Source organism: Aspergillus undulatus, assembly GCF_047715775.1.
Source record: "Aspergillus undulatus strain CBS 261.88 unplaced genomic scaffold BDV17scaffold_49, whole genome shotgun sequence".
NCBI classification, from domain to species: Eukaryota; Fungi; Ascomycota; class Eurotiomycetes; order Eurotiales; family Aspergillaceae; genus Aspergillus; species Aspergillus undulatus.
This window is the reverse complement of record NW_027396653.1, coordinates 200,677-217,982: the sequence shown is the minus strand read 5'-3', so window position 1 is coordinate 217,982 and position 17,306 is coordinate 200,677. Positions and strand designations below refer to the sequence as shown.

At 51.3% G+C, this 17,306-nt stretch overlaps 6 protein-coding genes across 6 annotated transcripts; 3 read left to right on the top strand and 3 right to left on the bottom strand.

The window, feature by feature from the left end:
• Nucleotides 1-1,034: 1,034 nt before the first annotated feature.
• On the top strand, nt 1,035-2,474 carry BDV17DRAFT_167618 (ribosomal RNA processing 1 family protein). Its single transcript, XM_073754762.1, has 3 exons — nt 1,035-1,376; nt 1,434-1,541; nt 1,614-2,474. The coding sequence occupies exons 1-3, from the start codon at nt 1,328-1,330 to the stop codon at nt 2,405-2,407; spliced, it is 951 nt and encodes a 316-aa protein (XP_073612708.1). The 5' UTR covers nt 1,035-1,327; the 3' UTR covers nt 2,408-2,474.
• Nucleotides 2,475-2,489: 15 nt separating this feature from the next.
• Nucleotides 2,490-4,750, bottom strand: BDV17DRAFT_271138 (putative sphingosine kinase (SphK)). Its single transcript, XM_073758763.1, has 3 exons — nt 4,350-4,750; nt 4,234-4,290; nt 2,490-4,160 (listed from the first exon to the last, which is right to left on the bottom strand). Exons 1-3 carry the CDS (start codon nt 4,462-4,464, stop codon nt 2,848-2,850), a joined length of 1,485 nt encoding a protein of 494 aa, XP_073612707.1. The 5' UTR covers nt 4,465-4,750; the 3' UTR covers nt 2,490-2,847.
• A 159-nt stretch (nt 4,751-4,909) lies between these two features.
• Nucleotides 4,910-8,402, bottom strand: BDV17DRAFT_271135 (coatomer subunit beta). The gene is made up of 6 exons (XM_073758762.1): nt 8,295-8,402; nt 7,849-8,206; nt 7,363-7,783; nt 6,926-7,315; nt 5,284-6,877; nt 4,910-5,220 (listed from the first exon to the last, which is right to left on the bottom strand). Exons 2-6 carry the CDS (start codon nt 8,151-8,153, stop codon nt 5,078-5,080), a joined length of 2,853 nt encoding a protein of 950 aa, XP_073612706.1. The 5' UTR covers nt 8,154-8,206; nt 8,295-8,402; the 3' UTR covers nt 4,910-5,077.
• Nucleotides 8,403-8,549: 147 nt separating this feature from the next.
• On the top strand, nt 8,550-9,468 carry BDV17DRAFT_271129 (mago nashi family protein). The gene is made up of 7 exons (XM_073758761.1): nt 8,550-8,618; nt 8,670-8,707; nt 8,756-8,851; nt 8,911-8,974; nt 9,031-9,118; nt 9,168-9,293; nt 9,351-9,468. The coding sequence occupies exons 1-7, from the start codon at nt 8,581-8,583 to the stop codon at nt 9,363-9,365; spliced, it is 465 nt and encodes a 154-aa protein (XP_073612705.1). The 5' UTR covers nt 8,550-8,580; the 3' UTR covers nt 9,366-9,468.
• Nucleotides 9,469-9,894: 426 nt separating this feature from the next.
• On the top strand, nt 9,895-11,049 carry BDV17DRAFT_294133 (GID4/VID24 family protein; the record flags this gene model as incomplete). The annotated part of the gene is made up of 4 exons (XM_073762774.1): nt 9,895-10,305; nt 10,364-10,514; nt 10,574-10,935; nt 10,993-11,049. 4 exons carry the CDS (start codon nt 9,895-9,897, stop codon nt 11,047-11,049), a joined length of 981 nt encoding a protein of 326 aa, XP_073612704.1.
• Nucleotides 11,050-12,050: 1,001 nt separating this feature from the next.
• sskB (putative MAP kinase kinase kinase SskB) lies at nt 12,051-17,067 on the bottom strand. The gene is made up of 2 exons (XM_073758760.1): nt 15,029-17,067; nt 12,051-14,979 (listed from the first exon to the last, which is right to left on the bottom strand). The coding sequence occupies exons 1-2, from the start codon at nt 16,840-16,842 to the stop codon at nt 12,672-12,674; spliced, it is 4,122 nt and encodes a 1,373-aa protein (XP_073612703.1). The 5' UTR covers nt 16,843-17,067; the 3' UTR covers nt 12,051-12,671.
• Nucleotides 17,068-17,306: the final 239 nt, after the last annotated feature.

The window sequence follows — 17,306 nt, the reverse complement described above, 5'->3', positions numbered from 1 at the left end:
TGAACCGTGGATGACGAAGTGTCGGACCTCAGGACCTTAGGGATTGCAGTGCTGCCATTTGCCAATAGGGGCATCGTGATGTCACTGGTGCAACAGCAAATGGGAAGAAGGAAATATGGGCCACCGCAGAGAGGGCACCAAGGAGGGGGTCGGATGAGTTGTGAATCAGCATTCCGGATGCGGCCCAGGCGTGTGTAAGGTCCGGAGCTCTCGATAGAGCTTACTGGGCCGTTGACCAAGGTACAGTAGTCGATTGTATAGTACGGCTGAAGATTCCAGATAACCTTTGTCTATATTTGGTACAACGCTGGGATAGGGTCACAGGAGACTGAACTATAGCACGTTGCTGAAGTATGAATGCTGCCAGTGAACCATCGTTGTTCCAACTCAAGATTCGGCATTCTAATCGGGACTTCATACCCGTCCTCCGTATTCGCGCTCGTACTTCGATAGCATCTCGATTCCTGGAGCTTGATTGCACGTAGCCGTACTCTTACTCGTCCAACGAGTGTGATCACTGAATATCCAAGAACATGATGCGTGACGCTAGCGGGTCGTTAGGCCCGCTGGCATAAGGCACCCCACAACGTCGATCTCGAATCTCAATTCCGAGCACAACTTGGATAATTCTGTCTCAGTCAGCGGATTTATCTCACAGCTCCACATATACGGAGTATCCGGTCCAGCCTTCCACCACTCTCTCGTAACTTGCAGCCAACGTGCGAAAAGAGTGGGGTTGAAAATCATTCGGAAGCCGGCGAAGAGACTCCGAATCCCCGCCCAGATCGCTCGCAGGATGCAGCTCCTGGGAACCGGAGAGAGAGTTTCCGGCCACGCTGCGAGGGCTCTCAGGCTCTCAGCTCCCTGCTTGGCCTCGACATTTGGGTTCCCGGCCATTTGGGTTCCGATTAGAAAGCCAAGCACCAACGTGGACGCAATAGCCGCTTCAAACGCAAATCGTGCAGGAGGCTTATCTTGTTTCGATCAGACACATCCATAGATTGTAGAGGGAGGCCGGAGTTGGCGGATGTATTTTTCCGATCCGTCCTTCTTACAGAGACACGTGACCAGAAGGCAGCCTTCTCCAGTCCCCACATCGTCGAAGCAAACAATGCAAACGTCAAAAAAAAGTTACTGCTCGATGCGATGATAGCGACTTCGTTGACAGTGAACTTGGGGTGAACTTGCCTCTCATATTCAGTCTATCCATTACCTTTGTTGTGCACTCTGCTATAAGTGCGAGAATTCTGTCTACAACTTCGTTCTCCATCGAAGCCCACAGTCGCCGCTTCAATTCGTGATCAATCGGCAAGGCCGCAGACCAACAATGACAGACCTTGCGAAAACTCCCTTTGTACGGGAGCTCGCTTCAAGCGGTACGTTCTCTACTACTGTTTCTGAACTCTAGACTTCAATGCTAACGGTGAACAAAGACAAGAAAATCCGCGACAAAGCCACCGATTCCCTCTCCCTCTTCCTCCGCTCAAAGACCGACCTGTCCCTGCTCGAGCTCCTCAAGCTCTGGAAGGGCCTGTTTTTCTGTACGTCTTCAATCATCTAAACACTCCCTCTCCTCGAAGCTCCCAGTTAATCAATCTTTCTTGGATATCTAGGCTTCTACCACTCCGACCGCCCCCTAACGCAGCAAGCCCTCGCCCGCAACCTCTCCTACACCCTCGTCCCAAGCCTCCCCCACCAAACAGTCCACGACTTCCTCCGCGCATTCTGGATCACGATCGGACGGGAATGGCACGGGATTGATCGCCTGCGGCTGGATAAATACCTATACCTCATCCGCTCGTACGTCGGCGTCGCGTTCCAGGTTTTCCTAAAAGGCTCTACGCCGCAATCTACATCTACGGGAAGCAAGCGCAAGAGAGACGACTCGGCGAAGTCCAAGAAACGCTCGAAATCAAAGAAGTCAGAGAGAAGGGATGTGGAGGGAAGTGGAGACGAGGACTCATCACCATCAATGTCCGCCTCCGGCCGTAACTGGTCAGACCTCTCATCCTACCTCGACATCCTAACCGAAGGTCCCCTCCACCCGCTAAACTTCGACCCCAGCCAACCGAAGCCCGATGAAGCGAACGGTGTCATCCCCATGCCTCATGGGCCGGACGGGCTGCGATACCATTTACTAGACGTGTACATCGACGAGCTGGAAAAGGTTCTTGAGATTGATTCCGAGACGGGAAAGCCAGTTGGCAAGGTCCCGATTGACTTGTTGCTTGCGCCGATTGAGCGGTTAAAGAAGGAGAGTCTGCATAAGCCTGTGAGGGTGCGGGCGCAGGAAACGCTTGATGATGAACGGTTGGTTGAGTGGGGGTTTAGGGAGGGAAAGAAGGAAATGCTGGATGAGAGTGAAGAGGAGAGTGAAGAGGAGTGGGGTGGGTTTGGGGATGATTAGGTTAAGATAGCTGATGAGGGTTGCATTTTACGCTTGTATTCATACTATAGACATTATGATTAAAAGCAATGTTTTCCGGTTCATACTAAATTATCAAATTATATACCTTACTTACATGCCTGCTGGACAGTACGAAATTAAACTAGGTAGAGATGCGTTTATATACCTCTAGGTAGTAAGTACCCCGTCACTTGACGGATATAAGGTAGAGTACAGCACACTGCAGCCAGGTCTAGCAACCCGAAACCAAAACCAGTATTGTTCATAAAAATACAAAAAAACACCGAGACAAACCATGATAAGCACTTTAGTCAAAAGAGTAAAGTCGTCGTCCAGTTGGGTATCATCACAATGAGGGAAGACGACGCGGGCGAGGTGAAAGCGTGAGAGACTATACATTATAGAGAGCAGGAAATTAGGGAAGACTGTAGGTAGATAGATCACGGCTTCGGCCCAGGCGCTTCGTAAAGGTGGCCCGACTTCGAGAGAACCGTGCCGAGCCCCTTGTGAATCTCAACCTGGAATGCTTCAAAGGGGACCTTTTCGCCGTCGATGCTGATATACCCTTCCTTTTCGCGCGGGGTGAGTCGAAATGCGACTGCCTTGCGGATATCAACCTCGGGCATGTCGAAGAATGTACCCTCGGGGACTTCGGTCATCATTCCGAGAATCTTAGATCGGCTGGTCGTTCCGTCGACGGTGACGATGTCTATTAGGCCGTCGTTGGGCACGGCGGCGGGGAAGAAGTTTGTGTCCTTGGAGACGATGGCCATGTTGCCTGCGAAGAAATTGCCCATTGTGTCGCCGGGCACGACTTGCCAGTCTTTGGGGACGTCATCGAGTACAGTGCCGTACGTCAGTGGTGGGAGGCCTTCGTTTTCTTTAATGTCCTCGGTGGAGGGGACCGGGGGTATGCTGTTGACGTATGTGTTGTAGTGGTTCTTTATAGAGGTCTTGTCGTCCATGATTACCTTGATGGCGAGGTCGCAGGGGTATATCGCGCGGTGCAGGAGACGCATCAGGAAGCCATAGGTGAAGCGGTGAGCTCCCATCCATCGAATGTTCTCTGTGCCCAGGTCCGAGTCCGCGATGATACCGAAGGATTGTGATAAGAAGGATAGCGTGCGCGTCGTTCCCTGTGTAACAGACATCAAGTCCATCGGCATGCGCACTCCCTTGACAATAGTCAAAGCCGCGACGGAGACGCTCCCCGTTCCACAAAGGTTCCAAGCCATTGCGTTCCCGGATCCGCAAGGCAACATTGCAACAGCCAGTTTCGCCAGCGCCTCCCTGGCATTCGGCTTCTTAGCGAGCCCATTAAAAACTTCATACGGTAGACCATCCCCGGAGCAGCATACAATCGCGTCGTACGCGTTGACATCAATTTGTTCCGCAATCTCCGTAGCGTTGCCCCCATGTGTAGTCTCCTGCACGTCTATCTCGCAGTGCGCAGCTGCAAACACTGGCTCCGCATATGTCCGGTACAGTTTCGCCGCGGTCCCCTTGCCTCCGAACGGATTGATCAAGATCTTGAGCCGCTTGTACCGCTTCGCATCGCCGTACGCAAGAGTAAGCAGTTTCTGCGTCCACGTCTCGACATTCTTCTTTTCTTCTTCGGAAACCGGGTATTGCAGGGCGGTAACGGAGATGTCATGCTTGCCGGCGGCCTCCGCGTATATGATGGTCAGGCCTGCTGATGATACGCTCGTGTCAAGGACGTTGTATAGCGCGATGGAGTGGGTGACCTTGTTCGCTAAGAATAGTCAGCGAGCTGTATTCATGAGAAGCGCGCTCTGAAAGCAAGCAAAGATGCGATGTGGACATACTAGGCTTAGGAACGAGGCCGCAACACGCTCGGTCTGATCTGCGCATAGCGCGCTCGTCTGCGAAGCCACATCGATTAGTCAAATGGGTCAATCGCGGTCGCTGGCGATAAGCATACCGACTATGAGAAGAGAATCGCCGCCTAATGTGAGGGACACGGACTGTCCCACCATTAGAGTTGAATCATGGCCGAGTAGGCGCAGGTGGGAATCGGATTGATTCGTGCAGGCCATTTTCTTCTGGAGGGGTTTAGGGCATAGGAAAATGAAACCAAGCCACTGTAAATGATACAGAAGGTGTAGGATAAGGGAGTAAAAAAATACAATAAAATGAGCGACGAAGCGAGAGGCGAAAGATTGGGGAAGCAGGAGGTGGTCGGAAGAACTGGAGAGAGAGGATGGAAGAGAGAGTCCCGGAGACGAGAGCACTAAGGATCACATCCCCGTTTCAGGTGCTAGTTTCTCCTCCAAACAGCTGCAGATTTCAGTCTTTCTCAGAATTGGTACCTGCATGATAGCCCATCTGCTTTTTCTATGTTTATATTTTGGATAATGGCCATTGTTCGGCCAGGATTCACCATCCGATGCATCCGCTCGTATCCTCTTCCCGCTATTCGAAGCAGTCCCGAGACGAACACCATCAATATATGGAAATGATTGTAAAGGTATTATTTTATTGAATAATTTCTCTTTCTCCAGCACACAGTACAAGAAGCATATTCTCAAGCAGATTCGTCCATCAAGGCTTGCAATGGAAACGAAACACGCAAGCATATCAATATGATCGTGGAATAAGTAAAGGTTGATCACTATTCAGATGTAAAGAAACAGAAACTTAAAAATCTATTCATGTAGTAGAAGCTTTGAGCCCTTTCAGCGAGCCCAGGCTGAGAGCCAGGCCCTGAGAGCGACTTCTTATCCGGACAAAACCGGTGACTGGCCCATCATCTCCTTCCTTCTCAATACTCAAGTTTGCAAGAGCGTCCTCACCTAAGACAAATAATTAGCATACACTGTTCCTGAAGTTGTTGAATGGAATTGGCGTGAACGTACCGAATACGCTTCGAGCGTAGAGGTTAGCACTGAGGAACCGGCAATCGCCTGTGAGCGAAGCCTCAGGTGTAAGGCATGCCATGTTCGTGCTCTCCATGAGTTGCTTGAGGAACTCGCGCAGGGTCTTGGCTTTAGAGTTGATGTTGACCTTATTTTCCCACTCGAATTCCGTCCACATCGTTCGGAATTGAGTCTCGGTACATTGGGCTGGCTGGATATAGTCCATGATATCGGCGTGGATATCGTTGAGGATGACAACATGTGTCTCTGTCGAGCTGGCACCATCGTATACAATGTTACCGAAAATGACACCCGTATCTGTTGATGACACCTTGACTGTAGCCTGCACGTTCAAGAAGTCACGAGGGCCGAGGTTGTGAGTAGTTGGCCGTTCCACGACCTTCAAGTCTCCCAGCGTGGCGAACTCAACAGACAGGTTCTGCAGTGTCTCCAAAGTCTGGTTAACCAGAAGAACATCTAGGACAATGTCAAACTGATGCACCGTGACGTAGGCCTCTGCGTAAACGGCATCTGAAAATCCAGTAAGCTGCACAACACGGCTGAGCTTCGATGACACAGTCTCTACCATCGAGTCACCTCCTGTGGCCTTGGCAAGATCAAGTTCGATTTCTTCTGCGTTCTCATCAGACTTCTTAGTGAACTGCCGGATGGGAATGGCATCGTCGATCTGAACGGCACTCTTGGCCTTCTCCACAGCTTCCTTTGCGGCCCGCTTCTTGTCTTCGACCTGGACCTGGGCACGGAAAGCTCTGCGAGTATCCTCTAAGAAGGTTGTCTCTAGCTCCTTCCTTTCGGAGAATTCAGCAAGAGAACGGACACAGGTCATGATACGGTCGACGGAATCCTCATCAATGGGAGCGGCAACGAATGGCGATTGACCGACACGAACGATGGAGATCATGATCAGCATTGCCTCGGCGCGCAAAGCGTTGGTGCGAGCAGGCTCCCTAGATACTTCCGAGTGTCGCATAACCAACTTGGTCAATGTGGAAGAAAGAACAGTCGCGAGGTAGTAATCGCCGTCCAAAATCAACTGGCGCAAAGGAGGCTTCTGGGCCGCCTTGACTGCTTGCAAACGAGCGGCGGCGGCGGATTGGCTGGTAAGGGCGCTCTCCGTCGCATATGTACCGTCTGCCAGCACCTTCGGGGCCGAGGATTTGGCGTGTCCATTAACCTGTTCCTTGGGCAGGCTGTCTTCGGGTACTTCCTCGAGAAGCCGCTGCTCTGAAGCCAGAATGGGGATTTCACCGAGACTTGCTCTAATCTTCTTCCACGCCTCGCGGATATCCCTTTCCTCGAGTGAGTACTCGCCAACAACCCACAGGACACCACGATAAACTTTTCCTGCGCGGACCTCACTCAGAGTAGAGACTAAGCGGTCTACGATCGATGCACGAAGGTTGGGGAACTTCTCGACAACTTCCTTGACAAACGAAATGACGTCGACGGCGGAATTGTTGTTGAAATCGGCGATGAAGTCCATGAGCAGGTCGACAACACTAGCAGCAATCTCCGAGAACTTGATGGCGCAGTTGTGAATCGATTGGATAAGAAGCTGACGGTATTCGCTGTTCTGTAGGGTATTAGATTTGGAAAACCACACAGGAACCTGTAAACCAACCTTCTCATATTGTTCGTCCACTGTCTTGGCAAGCTCTTTCTTCAGAAGCATCACAATCTCCTCCACATTCTTGCTCGAAACCATCTCCAGAGCGATGCCGAGAGCCTTCCGTCGCACGTCAATATCCGGGCTGGAAAGAACGCGGAGGACCTCCATTGTGAGGTCGTCAAGGACACCCTCATTTCGGATTCGTAGCTGGTCTACTCGATCTAACACAATGAGTTTGACGTTGTTGTCCGCCTCCTTGATACTCAACTCAATCAACTTCCCTGCTGCGGCTTTGACGGCGACCGGATTGCTGGTGAGTGCGGTAAGGGATGTGGCAGCTTCGTATACCACGGTACTCGTCGAGGCATCAAGGAGATCGAAGATTAATCGCAAATACCTCGCCTACTCCCGTCAACTATGTTTCGGATAACCTACTTCAAGCGGCTTACCTTGTTCTGGGAGTTCTGCACCGCATCCTTCCTGATGAATTCGAGCTCCGCGAGTTGAAGCAGCTCGTCGGTATTGGGAATGCTGTCAAAAGTAGAAGCCAGGTATTCTAGGGACTTCTGATGGCTGATGGACATTAGAGCGGCGAATGCGTTGCGCTTGCAAGTGCCGTCGGATTCAGTCTCGAGGAATGTTTGGATAAGCTCTGGCGCATCTGGGATGAGAGACTCTGAGTGTTGGAAGATAGACGCAATAGCCCATACGGCGCTCTTTCTCACGTATGCATGTCGGTGATCGAGGCATGAGCGTGCCGATGAAAGGAGAGGTTCGATGAGTTCTGGTTCTCGGAGCTTGCAGAGGAATCGCAGGGTGTTGCCGCGGACGTATTCGTTAGGATGCTGGAGATCGTTACGAATGCCATTGCTGCCAGAGAAATATCCGATTAGTTAAATGCGGATGGAGTATCAGAGGCATATATTGGCTCTTACCAAACCAGAATCATCTCCTGCTTAAGCTTGCCATTTGAGTCGTGCTTCGGGCAGATCTCGTAGTAGAAGTATAGCAGTTTCTTGAGAGGCTTGCTTCTGGATGGCATGACAAAACGAATGATGTGCATCAACAACTGAGGCATGGGGTCACCATTGAGCATGATCGTGATGATCCTCCTCATTGTGTCCAGCTTGGTCTCATCGGTACCCTTCTCCAACTGCAACTTGAGCTCTTGTTGAGAAGGCTGGTCAGCAGCATTGTCCAGGTGGACCAAGCTGTATGCATTTTCCAGAAATGACGCCATGATGTATCTGAATTAACGAACGGCCGTGGCGAAGGGAGCAAGAAGGAGGGTAGCTGGAGGCGGCCAGTCAGTACGGAGAACCAAGTGTTGTTTCGGGGGTCTTCAGGGAGAGGACTGAGAAGACGAGGGGTGACAACGTACCAGAAAGGCACTCCCCGGAAAAAGCGGCGGATGTAGAGCGGTAATATCAAACAATTCACTCCCCACGCCTACCTAGCATTCATCAGCCCGTATGTTAACAGTCTGGAGGCGTCACCAATAATGAAGTTCAACCTGGCCATTTGCGCGGGCCCGCAAGCTGTCCGGAGTGTGTGGATGACTAAGCTCCGCCCCGGCCACCGCCCGACAAAGGCGGGATGTCAATTCTCGCCGCAAGCTCCCCTCGAGGCATCAAACCACACATTGCGCTGGTGACGACATTGTGAACATGTCTAGTCAAAACGAGCAATTCTACCTCCGCTACTAGTAAGGCTGGTTATGTGAGCCCAGGTTCCTCCGCTGCTGACGGTTCCGCAGCTCAGGTCACTCTGGGCGGTTTGGACATGAGTTTCTAGGTAGGTCTGGCCTCGACTGTCTGCCATTACGCGTTCTAATTATCGCAGAATTCGATTTCCGCACTCTCGGCGATGGTCGCAGTGCTGCCGTACGCTACGCGAACAACTCCAATTACCGCAATGACTCCCTCATCCGTAAAGAGAGTGAGTGTTGAACGAATAAAGCAAGGCAGTCGATAGTTGCTAATTGGTGGCCGGTATAGTGTGTGTGAGCTCGGCGATGATTCAAGAAGTCAAGCGCATCATCAAGAACAGCGAGATCCTGAAGTACGGACGCCTATTTTCCTTTCCTGGAATCGTGTTTGTGTCTAACGCAAAGCTAGGGAGGACGATTCGAAGTGGCCGCAGAAGAACAAGGACGGGCGACAGGAGCTGGAAATTCGACTAGGGAATGAACATATCTCGTTCGAGGTGCGTTATTCGGAAACAGGACTATCAACATCGAGGCTGACCAGTGCAGACCGCGAAAATCGGCTCGCTTGTAGATGTGACGGAATCAGCAGACCCCGAGGGTCTTCGTGTGTTCTACTACCTTGTACAGGATTTGAAGGCGCTGATATTCTCCCTGATATCGCTCCACTTTAAGGTATGCATGCTCTTCGTGGTTGAAGGTGATGTCTTGTCTAACAACGTAACAATACAGATCAAACCGATCTAAAGAGGCCGCTATTGTATTCTAGCTATAAATTGATATTACAGGAATAAGCTTAATAATGAATCTGATCCATGATTTGACCGGAGTATAGCAAGACTCCGTATAGTTGAACCGAGCCACTTGATGTAATAATGTAGTGGATATGCGCTAGATGCCTTGCTGCCTGAAGTGCCGCCCCCGCAGCTCGCATGACCCAGCCAAAGCAGACCAACAGCCACCGCGGCCAATGATCCGCCCGCCTATCCCTTTCGGGCAGAGCCTGAGGGAGGCCTGCGCTCACTGCTCTGTCACTCCATCATCTCTGCCCTTGCCTCTTTGCCTCTGCACTCTGCGTCTACTGCGGCTAACCCTCTTCTCAATCTCTTCTTCTCGTCGATCAGAAAACCCCTCACTCTCCTTTATCCTGCAACCTCACCGTTTCACTTCGTCTTTGTGGTCCTTGTATGCATTGTCTGGCGCTCACGCTTGCCTGCCTTCGCCACCGACTTGCATCGAATTCGATCCGATGTCAGTCCTTCGTTAATTCGTCTCAATGCCGACTCCGAGTGACAGCACGCCTCGCTTGAATGCCACCCCGGTTATCCAAGATCTCTCCGCTCGCACGACCTGTCCTCCGGAACCGGAGCGCCTGCCGTCCTGGCGAGAGGAGCTGGAATCCAACGCCGTGACCGAAAGTTCGACTCCCGACAATGCTCTTTCCTCGGGTGTGGCCTCGCCTCAGCCCGTGCTGATGCGGACGGACGACGAAATCGTCCGTGCGGATTCGGAACCGTTGAAGGTGGAGATGGAAACTAGTGCTTCCCCAAGCAATATTTCTAGGTCGGACGATGAACCTGCCATGGGCAGGTTGAGTCCAGCCAGGCACACTGCCAACTCCCCTCCAGCGGCTCCCTCCTCGCCTTCGAACGCTTCGCTATTGAGTTACGAATTTTCGAATATACGTGTATGTTGCGGTGAAGCCTTTAGCAGCGACTGCTCGTCGATCCAACTAACCTTATCAGCTTCTACCTACTTATACTTCATCCTTCCTGCGACCGGGAAGTAAATTCACTGGCACTCAGCAATCAGACCGACAGGTTTACAATGTCGATGTGGAAATCAAGCACGTGGACATGGCGGAATCCTACCTCTGTGGCTATCTTCGCATCCAAGGTCAGTCCAAGGATTTTTGTTCCTCCCCTAGAATGGCGACTGACTTCTCATCAATGTAGGCCTGACCGAAGACCATCCTACCCTGACTACCTTCTTCGAAGGAGAAATCATCGGGAACAAGCATACCTTCAAGACCAGGAATGAATCGTGGGGTGCATCAGACAAGACCGACATGCAACATTGGGCCAGGTTTCCGGCATGGCGGCCGTTAGCAAAACAAGCAAAGAGGCCCGACTTTACGTATTGGGATTTTGCCGAACGTGACCATATCTTCATGCGTTGGAAGGAACATTTTCTTGTCCCGGACCATCGCGTGCGGACAATCTCTGGCGCTAGTTTCGAAGGCTTCTATTACATTTGCTTCAACCAAGTCGAGGGCACTGTTGCTGGCATTTATTTCCATGCAAAGAGTGAAAGGCGAGTAGTAGACTGCACCAATCGTTCATTCGGATGCTGACTCTTTTAAAGGTACCAACAGTTGGATCTCAGACACGTCGAGAACCACGGCTGCACACCGGCCATGGAATTCCGCTAATGCTTCGCTTTTGGTCAATCCTGTGCTTGAATATAGCGGAGACCAAAGGTTATTGGTATCGTCTTCGTACTGTCGTTGTATTCCATACTCCTCGCCTCGACATCTACCGATCTCTCCTTCCCAGCCCCGACAGTCGCAGAAGAACGGTTCTATTTCGCTATAATTTCACCCAGTCGTCCACTTCGTCGACCATTTATGTTTCATGATGATCTCTTTTCAATTGGCGTTTCATTGGTTGCCCCGGTCTTTCTGCTTACGTCTCTTCTTATTCTTATCCATATTTCCAACGGTCTCCGGTTACTCTCTCTACTCTGTCATATCCCCAATTGCATGGGATATTTATTTCATGAGCGCATTCAATTGTTTAGGTTGTTTCTCGTTCTTTGCTTCGTCTTCCTCCGATTCCGTCCATGCCCATACATGCATGTCTCATCTGCTTCCATCATTTCTATCAGCCGAGGTGTTTCAATCAATCCATTCGCCCAGCCCGGTTACAGGCTTTCCGGACACGAAGTTGAAGTCGAAGAAGTTGAGCTTTTACATACTTCATACCCCTTGTCACTTCTACCCCTACCTCACGCTACGTTCAGTTCAGTCCAGTTCAGTCTAGTTTACATTGTCCGGTCCGCCCCATCGTCTATAAAATTCGAGTCAATCATCTGCGCGCCTGTCCGTGTCCGCACTGGGCTTCGCAATGCACAAACGCACAACCCTATTCCCTGATTTCCAGACCTTATCTATGCTTTCAAGTTTAGACTTCCGATTCAGAGTAAACTAAGCTTCAACCTTACTGGGACTTCCCGGGTTCGACAATTCATTCTAAGAATGAAATCGCCACAGCCACCCTCAATATGACGAATGATAACTAGAATTCGGCCTGCATATCGGATATGGTTCAGCAACGACTTCACTCCACTCTATGAAATAGATAATTTCGAATATCGACAACCGGCGGACTTCGAAAGATTAAATTACAGTAGTATAGTCCATTAGATTAGTTACCTAGTTGTATTTGATTTAATCAGATATTGAATTGAGTTCTTTTATCTTGGTGAATGCGTCGTGTATACACTATACAAGCCCGCAAATGTGCATAGCCATATTTAAATGTGGTCTGTGGTTGTGATTGTAATAAATGACAGGATCCAAGAAAGCCGAGACGGCAAGATGAGAAAAAGAAATGAAATGAAGGGAATTGAGATTTGAGAATTGAAGAATAAGAATACATATGAACTGAAGCAGGTAAAAGCAAGACGGTGTTTGCTGCCTTGCGCGTTGGAATCCAAGCGAGATCAAAAGGAAAAGGAATCGGAAGTTGAAGCTGAAGACGAAGACGATGATGACGGTGATGAATCTAGAGAGGGGGGTATCATATGCGGGGTGAGAAATGCCGGGTAACGCTGATGGGTGGCAATGCAAGGGTCATGGAATGTAGATGTATAAAGGACGAGCGTAAGATAATGATGAAGTGGAGGTATATGAGAAAGGTAGGTAGCTAGGTGATAGCTGGACGGGACAGTTCAAGTCATGGAAGAAATCAATCGGATCGTGGCGTCGTAGCAATGGCGAGTATTAGCAGCAGACACAGGAACCATAGTCACCAGGAACCATAGTCGGACTGTCTACATATAAGCCGAACCATGACGACTCCCCGAGTTCGAACTGCTGATACTCCCGCTATGCTCGCTACTCGGCGTCGGCGTCTCAATGACAACTTGCTGCCTGATGGAAACAATCCACTCATGCTGAAGGAGTTCCGCTGCAGTCGGTCGTTTCAATGGATCGCACTCGAAGCATCGGCGAAGGAAATCAATGCCTAGATCACTGAGCTGGTCGGTATTCGGTAGAGCCGGCTGGTTCCCCTGGGCGATATTATACATGATCGCCCACTCGTTGTCGAGACTGGACCAGGGCCGGCGACCAGTTGCCATTTCGAGGATGACGCAGCCAAGAGACCAGATGTCGACGGCGCTCTGGCGGTGGACGAGCTTCGTTGTGTCGCCGCGGATGACTTCGGGGGACATGTACATCGGGGTGCCGGTCATGGTTTTCTGGTTCTTGCCGCGGTTGTTTGCGGCCTGGGCTTCTTTGGCGTTGATGGCGTCCTTGTAGCCTAGTCCTACGCCGCCGAGAGCGTCCATGGGGATAAGGGTTTTGCCGTGGCGGGCGATGATCTTGGCAGCGCCGAAGTCGACGTATTTGATGATGCCGTTGTGGTCGAGGAGGATGTTTTCGGGCTTGATGTCGCGGTGGACGATGCCGGATGAGTGGAGGTATGCGAGGCCCTCGAGGAGTTGGAGAGCATAGACCATGATGACGGTTTCGTCTTCGACGCGACCGTGCTCGAGGAGACTAGCGAGGGAGCCGCCGGAACAGTATTCCATGAATATGTATACCTTGTCGCGGTGAACTTCAATACCGTGGTATGAGACGATATTGGGGTGGTCCAGAACTTCCAAGACACCCATCTCGTCGCGGATCTGCTGCGAAATTTTGGGGATGAGCTGCGGGTCTTGTAAGCGAATCTCCTTGACTGCCATAAGGTAGTTGCTGTCCAGGTTGATCGCAGCGTAAACAGAACCAAAGGTACCACCTCCAATGTATTGACCCTGTTGCCAACGAAGGGTTACGTTGGTTGCGGACGAGGACAGAACCGCAAGAGACCTATCGGCTTCGTTTGACCCCTCAAGAACCCTTCCGAGAGCCTGGCGTTTGGCATCGGTTTCAACTCTGCTTCCTTCGATGCTATTCAGGCTAACGAGGCGCTGCTCACGAACAAGCTTTATCGCTTCATTGTCAGTCAGAATCCGGCCAGCCCCAACCTTCCAAGCGGTTGCGCGTTCATCGGAGCGCTGCTTTTCGGCCTGGGCTGCACGCGACGATCGTGCGCCCATAATGTCAAAGTGCGAGATGAGAAGCGACATACACCCTGCCACTTTCTGCCGCAGCCGTGCAAAGTGTGCGTCGTCCATTGAGAGAAGATGTCTGCTAGATGTTATGGCCATGGCAAACTCAAGGGCTGCCACGGCCCATTTGAAGGTCTTTCGATCCGCAGCATCACAATCGTCACAGACGAATGAAACCCAGTCAAGCGATAACTCAGCCAGCCTTGCACTGTTCATTGCGCGTCGATTAGGGTCGACGTTTGATGATCGCTTGCCGAACTCTGTGGCGAACGCATAGCATGCCTGAATGAGCTCGTGATTGTCAACGCCTTTCTCCTTAAGCTGGTTTCTGAGGATCGCGACACTGTCCATGATAGTCATAGACAGCTTGAACGAGATCTTCTTGATCCTGTTGAGCTCTGCATTGACACGACCAAGGTTCGCGCGCTGTTCGATGGCCATATCTAGTTCGATGCCGGTCAGCTGAGCCAACTCGGCTCTCGCATTAGACAGGCGCTGTTGTGACCCTTCAACGATAAGGCGAAGTTTTCCGAGCCGCAAATCGGTCGGTTGTTCCACGATATCAACCTGCATCTCTTTGCCAGCCCAAGATAATGGCTTTTCCGGTCGGACAGCCAATACGTACGGCACATGGGCGGCGTCTTTGCTTATTTCTTCTTCGCGAAATGATGTACCTAGGATGGCCGGGATTTCGTTTGGACGGTCCCACAAGGCACGGTGTGCAAACAGGTAAACACCTTTCTGGCCCACGTTTGCACTGGACTTGAGCAAAAAGTGATCCGACACAAACAAAGCTTCGAAGAAGTCATATGAGATATCGGCAGGGAGGTTGTATTCCGAAGCATTTTCGAACAATTGGCGCAGAAACCGCGAGAATCGGTAGAGTTTCCGTTGACGAATCCTGGTGGAGTCCAGAACACCTTTGAACCGTTTATCCAGCTCAGACGGATCCTCATCTTCACGGACGTGGAGCTCACGCTCAAAGTGAATGAGCAAGCGGTGGATGGCCCTTGCAGTCAATACACTATGTCAAGTTAGCTTTAAACCAAAAATATGCCGGAAGGAGACCATACCTAAACTGTTCAGCCACTTCGATATCACCGCTCTGAAGCTGACGACCAATCTCATTACAGAAATCCCATTCCTGTTCCAGAATTTCCGCCTCTTTGAATGTGTTCTTGTTCGCTTGTAGTTTCCAGTTCAAAAGCCGGAAATAGTATCGCAGAGCGTCGAGGACGACGGTATCGAAATTTTCGTCGATACAAGGAGGAAGATCCCAGCCCGGTTCAGGTCGAGCGATATCAAGATACCGCTGCTTGATGTCAACCGCGGCTCTCATGAGAATCTGGAACTGGGTAATCATCTGATCAACCAAAATCGGAGACTGCTGTGCCGGATCCTTCATATTCTTGCCGTAGGAGAGCCGAACACGAATAATTTCCTGAATCAAACGTGACGGAAAATTGATCAAGATGAGGAGTTCTTCGATATATGGCGGTAAATGCCGGCTGGCAAAGGAACTTGCGTTCTCGATCAGAGTGTTCTTCGCTTTCTGGATTACGGCTTCTATGCTGTTCAACATGTTGTGTTCGCCTTGGAGCGTCTTGAGGCCATCTTCCTTCATGACACGGTCGAGGAAGGATGATTCGTCGGAGAGGTCACTGTTCGCCGGCCTTCTCCCGGCCTTTCTGAAGTCAAGTTCTGCATTGCCCACCCATTTTTGCAAGATAGCAAGTTCTGTGTTGATCAAAATGGTAGTGTTGTGCCAGGCGTATACGGCATCGCGACTAGAGCAGAATTCCTCTGAAGTGACGCGAGGATGTGCAGTTTCCAACTCCTTATGCGTAGAGTAAAGCGCCTCGCACTTTCCAATTTGCTCGACGATGTCCTCCACCTGCCTGATCGGCGATTTCCCGATTTCGGTTTCACCCTTGATCTCAAACTTAATGATTTCCTCGATGATCGGCCCAAGACCACTCCTTGCTTCCTCGATGAGTTTACGCTGCAGAGCGACGCTCCGCCCACACGTCCTGGCTCGTACTCCAAGCCATATCGCGTGGTTCTGTGCTGCTGATCTGTTCGACTCTGCAGAGCCAAGTAACCGTTGCTTTTCCTGCTTGACGACATCACCTTTCAAGACGGAAGCCAACATAGAGTGCCATTCCAGCCTTTCTTGGTTCTTCGGGTTCTTGAGCTCCTCCATTGTGGGCTGGTTATCATCGGCAATGAACAGCTGAATGTCGGGGTCGTAGGCATCGTCTTCAAAGGGCACCTCGGAGGAGGGCGAAGGATCCTCGATATCGGACCCGTTGCCATTCATACCCATCCCTTGGTCCTCAAATCGGCTATACCATCCCTGTGGATCCTCCCGTATGCGTTGGACATAAGCCTTCTCCTGTGCTCGATACTGGGCTTCCGGATTTCGGCGGGGCGTTCGTTTTGACGACGATGATCGTTGACGGTCGTCTTGGAAGCTGATAAACGGAGGTGGCCGTCGTTGCGGAGCATATGTGCTAGAGGGCGTCCGAGCCGGCACAGAAGGACATTGCAGTCGAGGCTCGCGCTCAACGCTCGGCGTTTCAATAGCCGGGGAAGACATTTTCTCGAGAGCCGGTGTGCCAACGCTGGCACCGCGGGGACGCGTAGGAGTCACGGATGCCCAGGAGCTAAAAGCAGAATGGCCTTGGGGAGGTGAAGAGGATATGACGTTGGGCGAGGGGACCTGATGGTGGTCGTAGTTTTCGGGCAGTTCGGGAATGACAGGGCCCGGCCGAACGACGTAGGCAGGCTGCAGGAGCTCGTCCGACTCGTTGGAGCCGTCGGAATCCACTCGCCCTAGGTCGGGACGCTCCAGGAGCTGATAGTCGTGCACCGGCTGGGGGTCCATGGCGAATGGTGGTGGATTGATCGGGGGGAACTGGGGGAGAAAGTCGGAGCTTCAGGCGTTGGACTGCAGTGGCTGTGCGGTTGTGCCAAGATGCCAGATGGGCTGTGGCGGTGCACTTCCGTATACGCGTGGCAAGTGGCAACTTTAACTGTCACTGCGTTAACAAGCGCTCTAGAAAAGAATTCATTGATAATGAACGTGTCGACCAGGCGGCTGGAGTCTAGGCAGTCAGAATCAATCCCATACTCTGATTACAATAGTGGGCGGAAACAATGCCTGCTGATGTTTCTGTGATTCATGGATCCGGCCTCGGTCCCACAAACCACCAATCAGCTTTGGCCGACCAAACACCATCAATAAACTTGCATCTGGTCCTCATGCAGGTTGCAGGTGGCAATAATGTTCTCCTGTCTAAAATTCTGAAGGATAACGGTGCAGGCAGCAGCAATTCCCATCCTACGGAT

What these genes read in the sequence shown, in the direction of transcription:
- BDV17DRAFT_167618 (XM_073754762.1), top strand. Translation starts at nt 1,328, where the DNA reads ATGACAGACCTTGCGAAAACTCCCTTTGTACGGGAGCTCGCTTCAAGC. An exon ending in ACGGGAGCTCGCTTCAAGCG is followed by an intron (nt 1,377 to 1,433) that starts GTACGTTCTCTA and finishes CGGTGAACAAAG; the next exon opens with ACAAGAAAATCCGCGACAAA. An exon ending in CTGGAAGGGCCTGTTTTTCT is followed by an intron (nt 1,542 to 1,613) that starts GTACGTCTTCAA and finishes TTGGATATCTAG; the next exon opens with GCTTCTACCACTCCGACCGC.
- BDV17DRAFT_271138 (XM_073758763.1), bottom strand. Translation starts at nt 4,464, where the DNA reads ATGGCCTGCACGAATCAATCCGATTCCCACCTGCGCCTACTCGGCCAT. An exon ending in CGATTCTCTTCTCATAGTCG is followed by an intron (nt 4,291 to 4,349) that starts GTATGCTTATCG and finishes GTGGCTTCGCAG; the next exon opens with ACGAGCGCGCTATGCGCAGA. An exon ending in CGGCCTCGTTCCTAAGCCTA is followed by an intron (nt 4,161 to 4,233) that starts GTATGTCCACAT and finishes GACTATTCTTAG; the next exon opens with CGAACAAGGTCACCCACTCC.
- BDV17DRAFT_271135 (XM_073758762.1), bottom strand. Translation starts at nt 8,153, where the DNA reads ATGGCGTCATTTCTGGAAAATGCATACAGCTTGGTCCACCTGGACAAT. An exon ending in CAGGAGATGATTCTGGTTTG is followed by an intron (nt 7,784 to 7,848) that starts GTAAGAGCCAAT and finishes TTTCTCTGGCAG; the next exon opens with CAATGGCATTCGTAACGATC. An exon ending in TGGACGAACAATATGAGAAG is followed by an intron (nt 6,878 to 6,925) that starts GTTGGTTTACAG and finishes AATACCCTACAG; the next exon opens with AACAGCGAATACCGTCAGCT.
- BDV17DRAFT_271129 (XM_073758761.1), top strand. Translation starts at nt 8,581, where the DNA reads ATGTCTAGTCAAAACGAGCAATTCTACCTCCGCTACTA. An exon ending in AAGAACAGCGAGATCCTGAA is followed by an intron (nt 8,975 to 9,030) that starts GTACGGACGCCT and finishes ACGCAAAGCTAG; the next exon opens with GGAGGACGATTCGAAGTGGC. An exon ending in ATGAACATATCTCGTTCGAG is followed by an intron (nt 9,119 to 9,167) that starts GTGCGTTATTCG and finishes TGACCAGTGCAG; the next exon opens with ACCGCGAAAATCGGCTCGCT.
- sskB (XM_073758760.1), bottom strand. Translation starts at nt 16,842, where the DNA reads ATGGACCCCCAGCCGGTGCACGACTATCAGCTCCTGGAGCGTCCCGAC. An exon ending in GAAGTGGCTGAACAGTTTAG is followed by an intron (nt 14,980 to 15,028) that starts GTATGGTCTCCT and finishes AACTTGACATAG; the next exon opens with TGTATTGACTGCAAGGGCCA.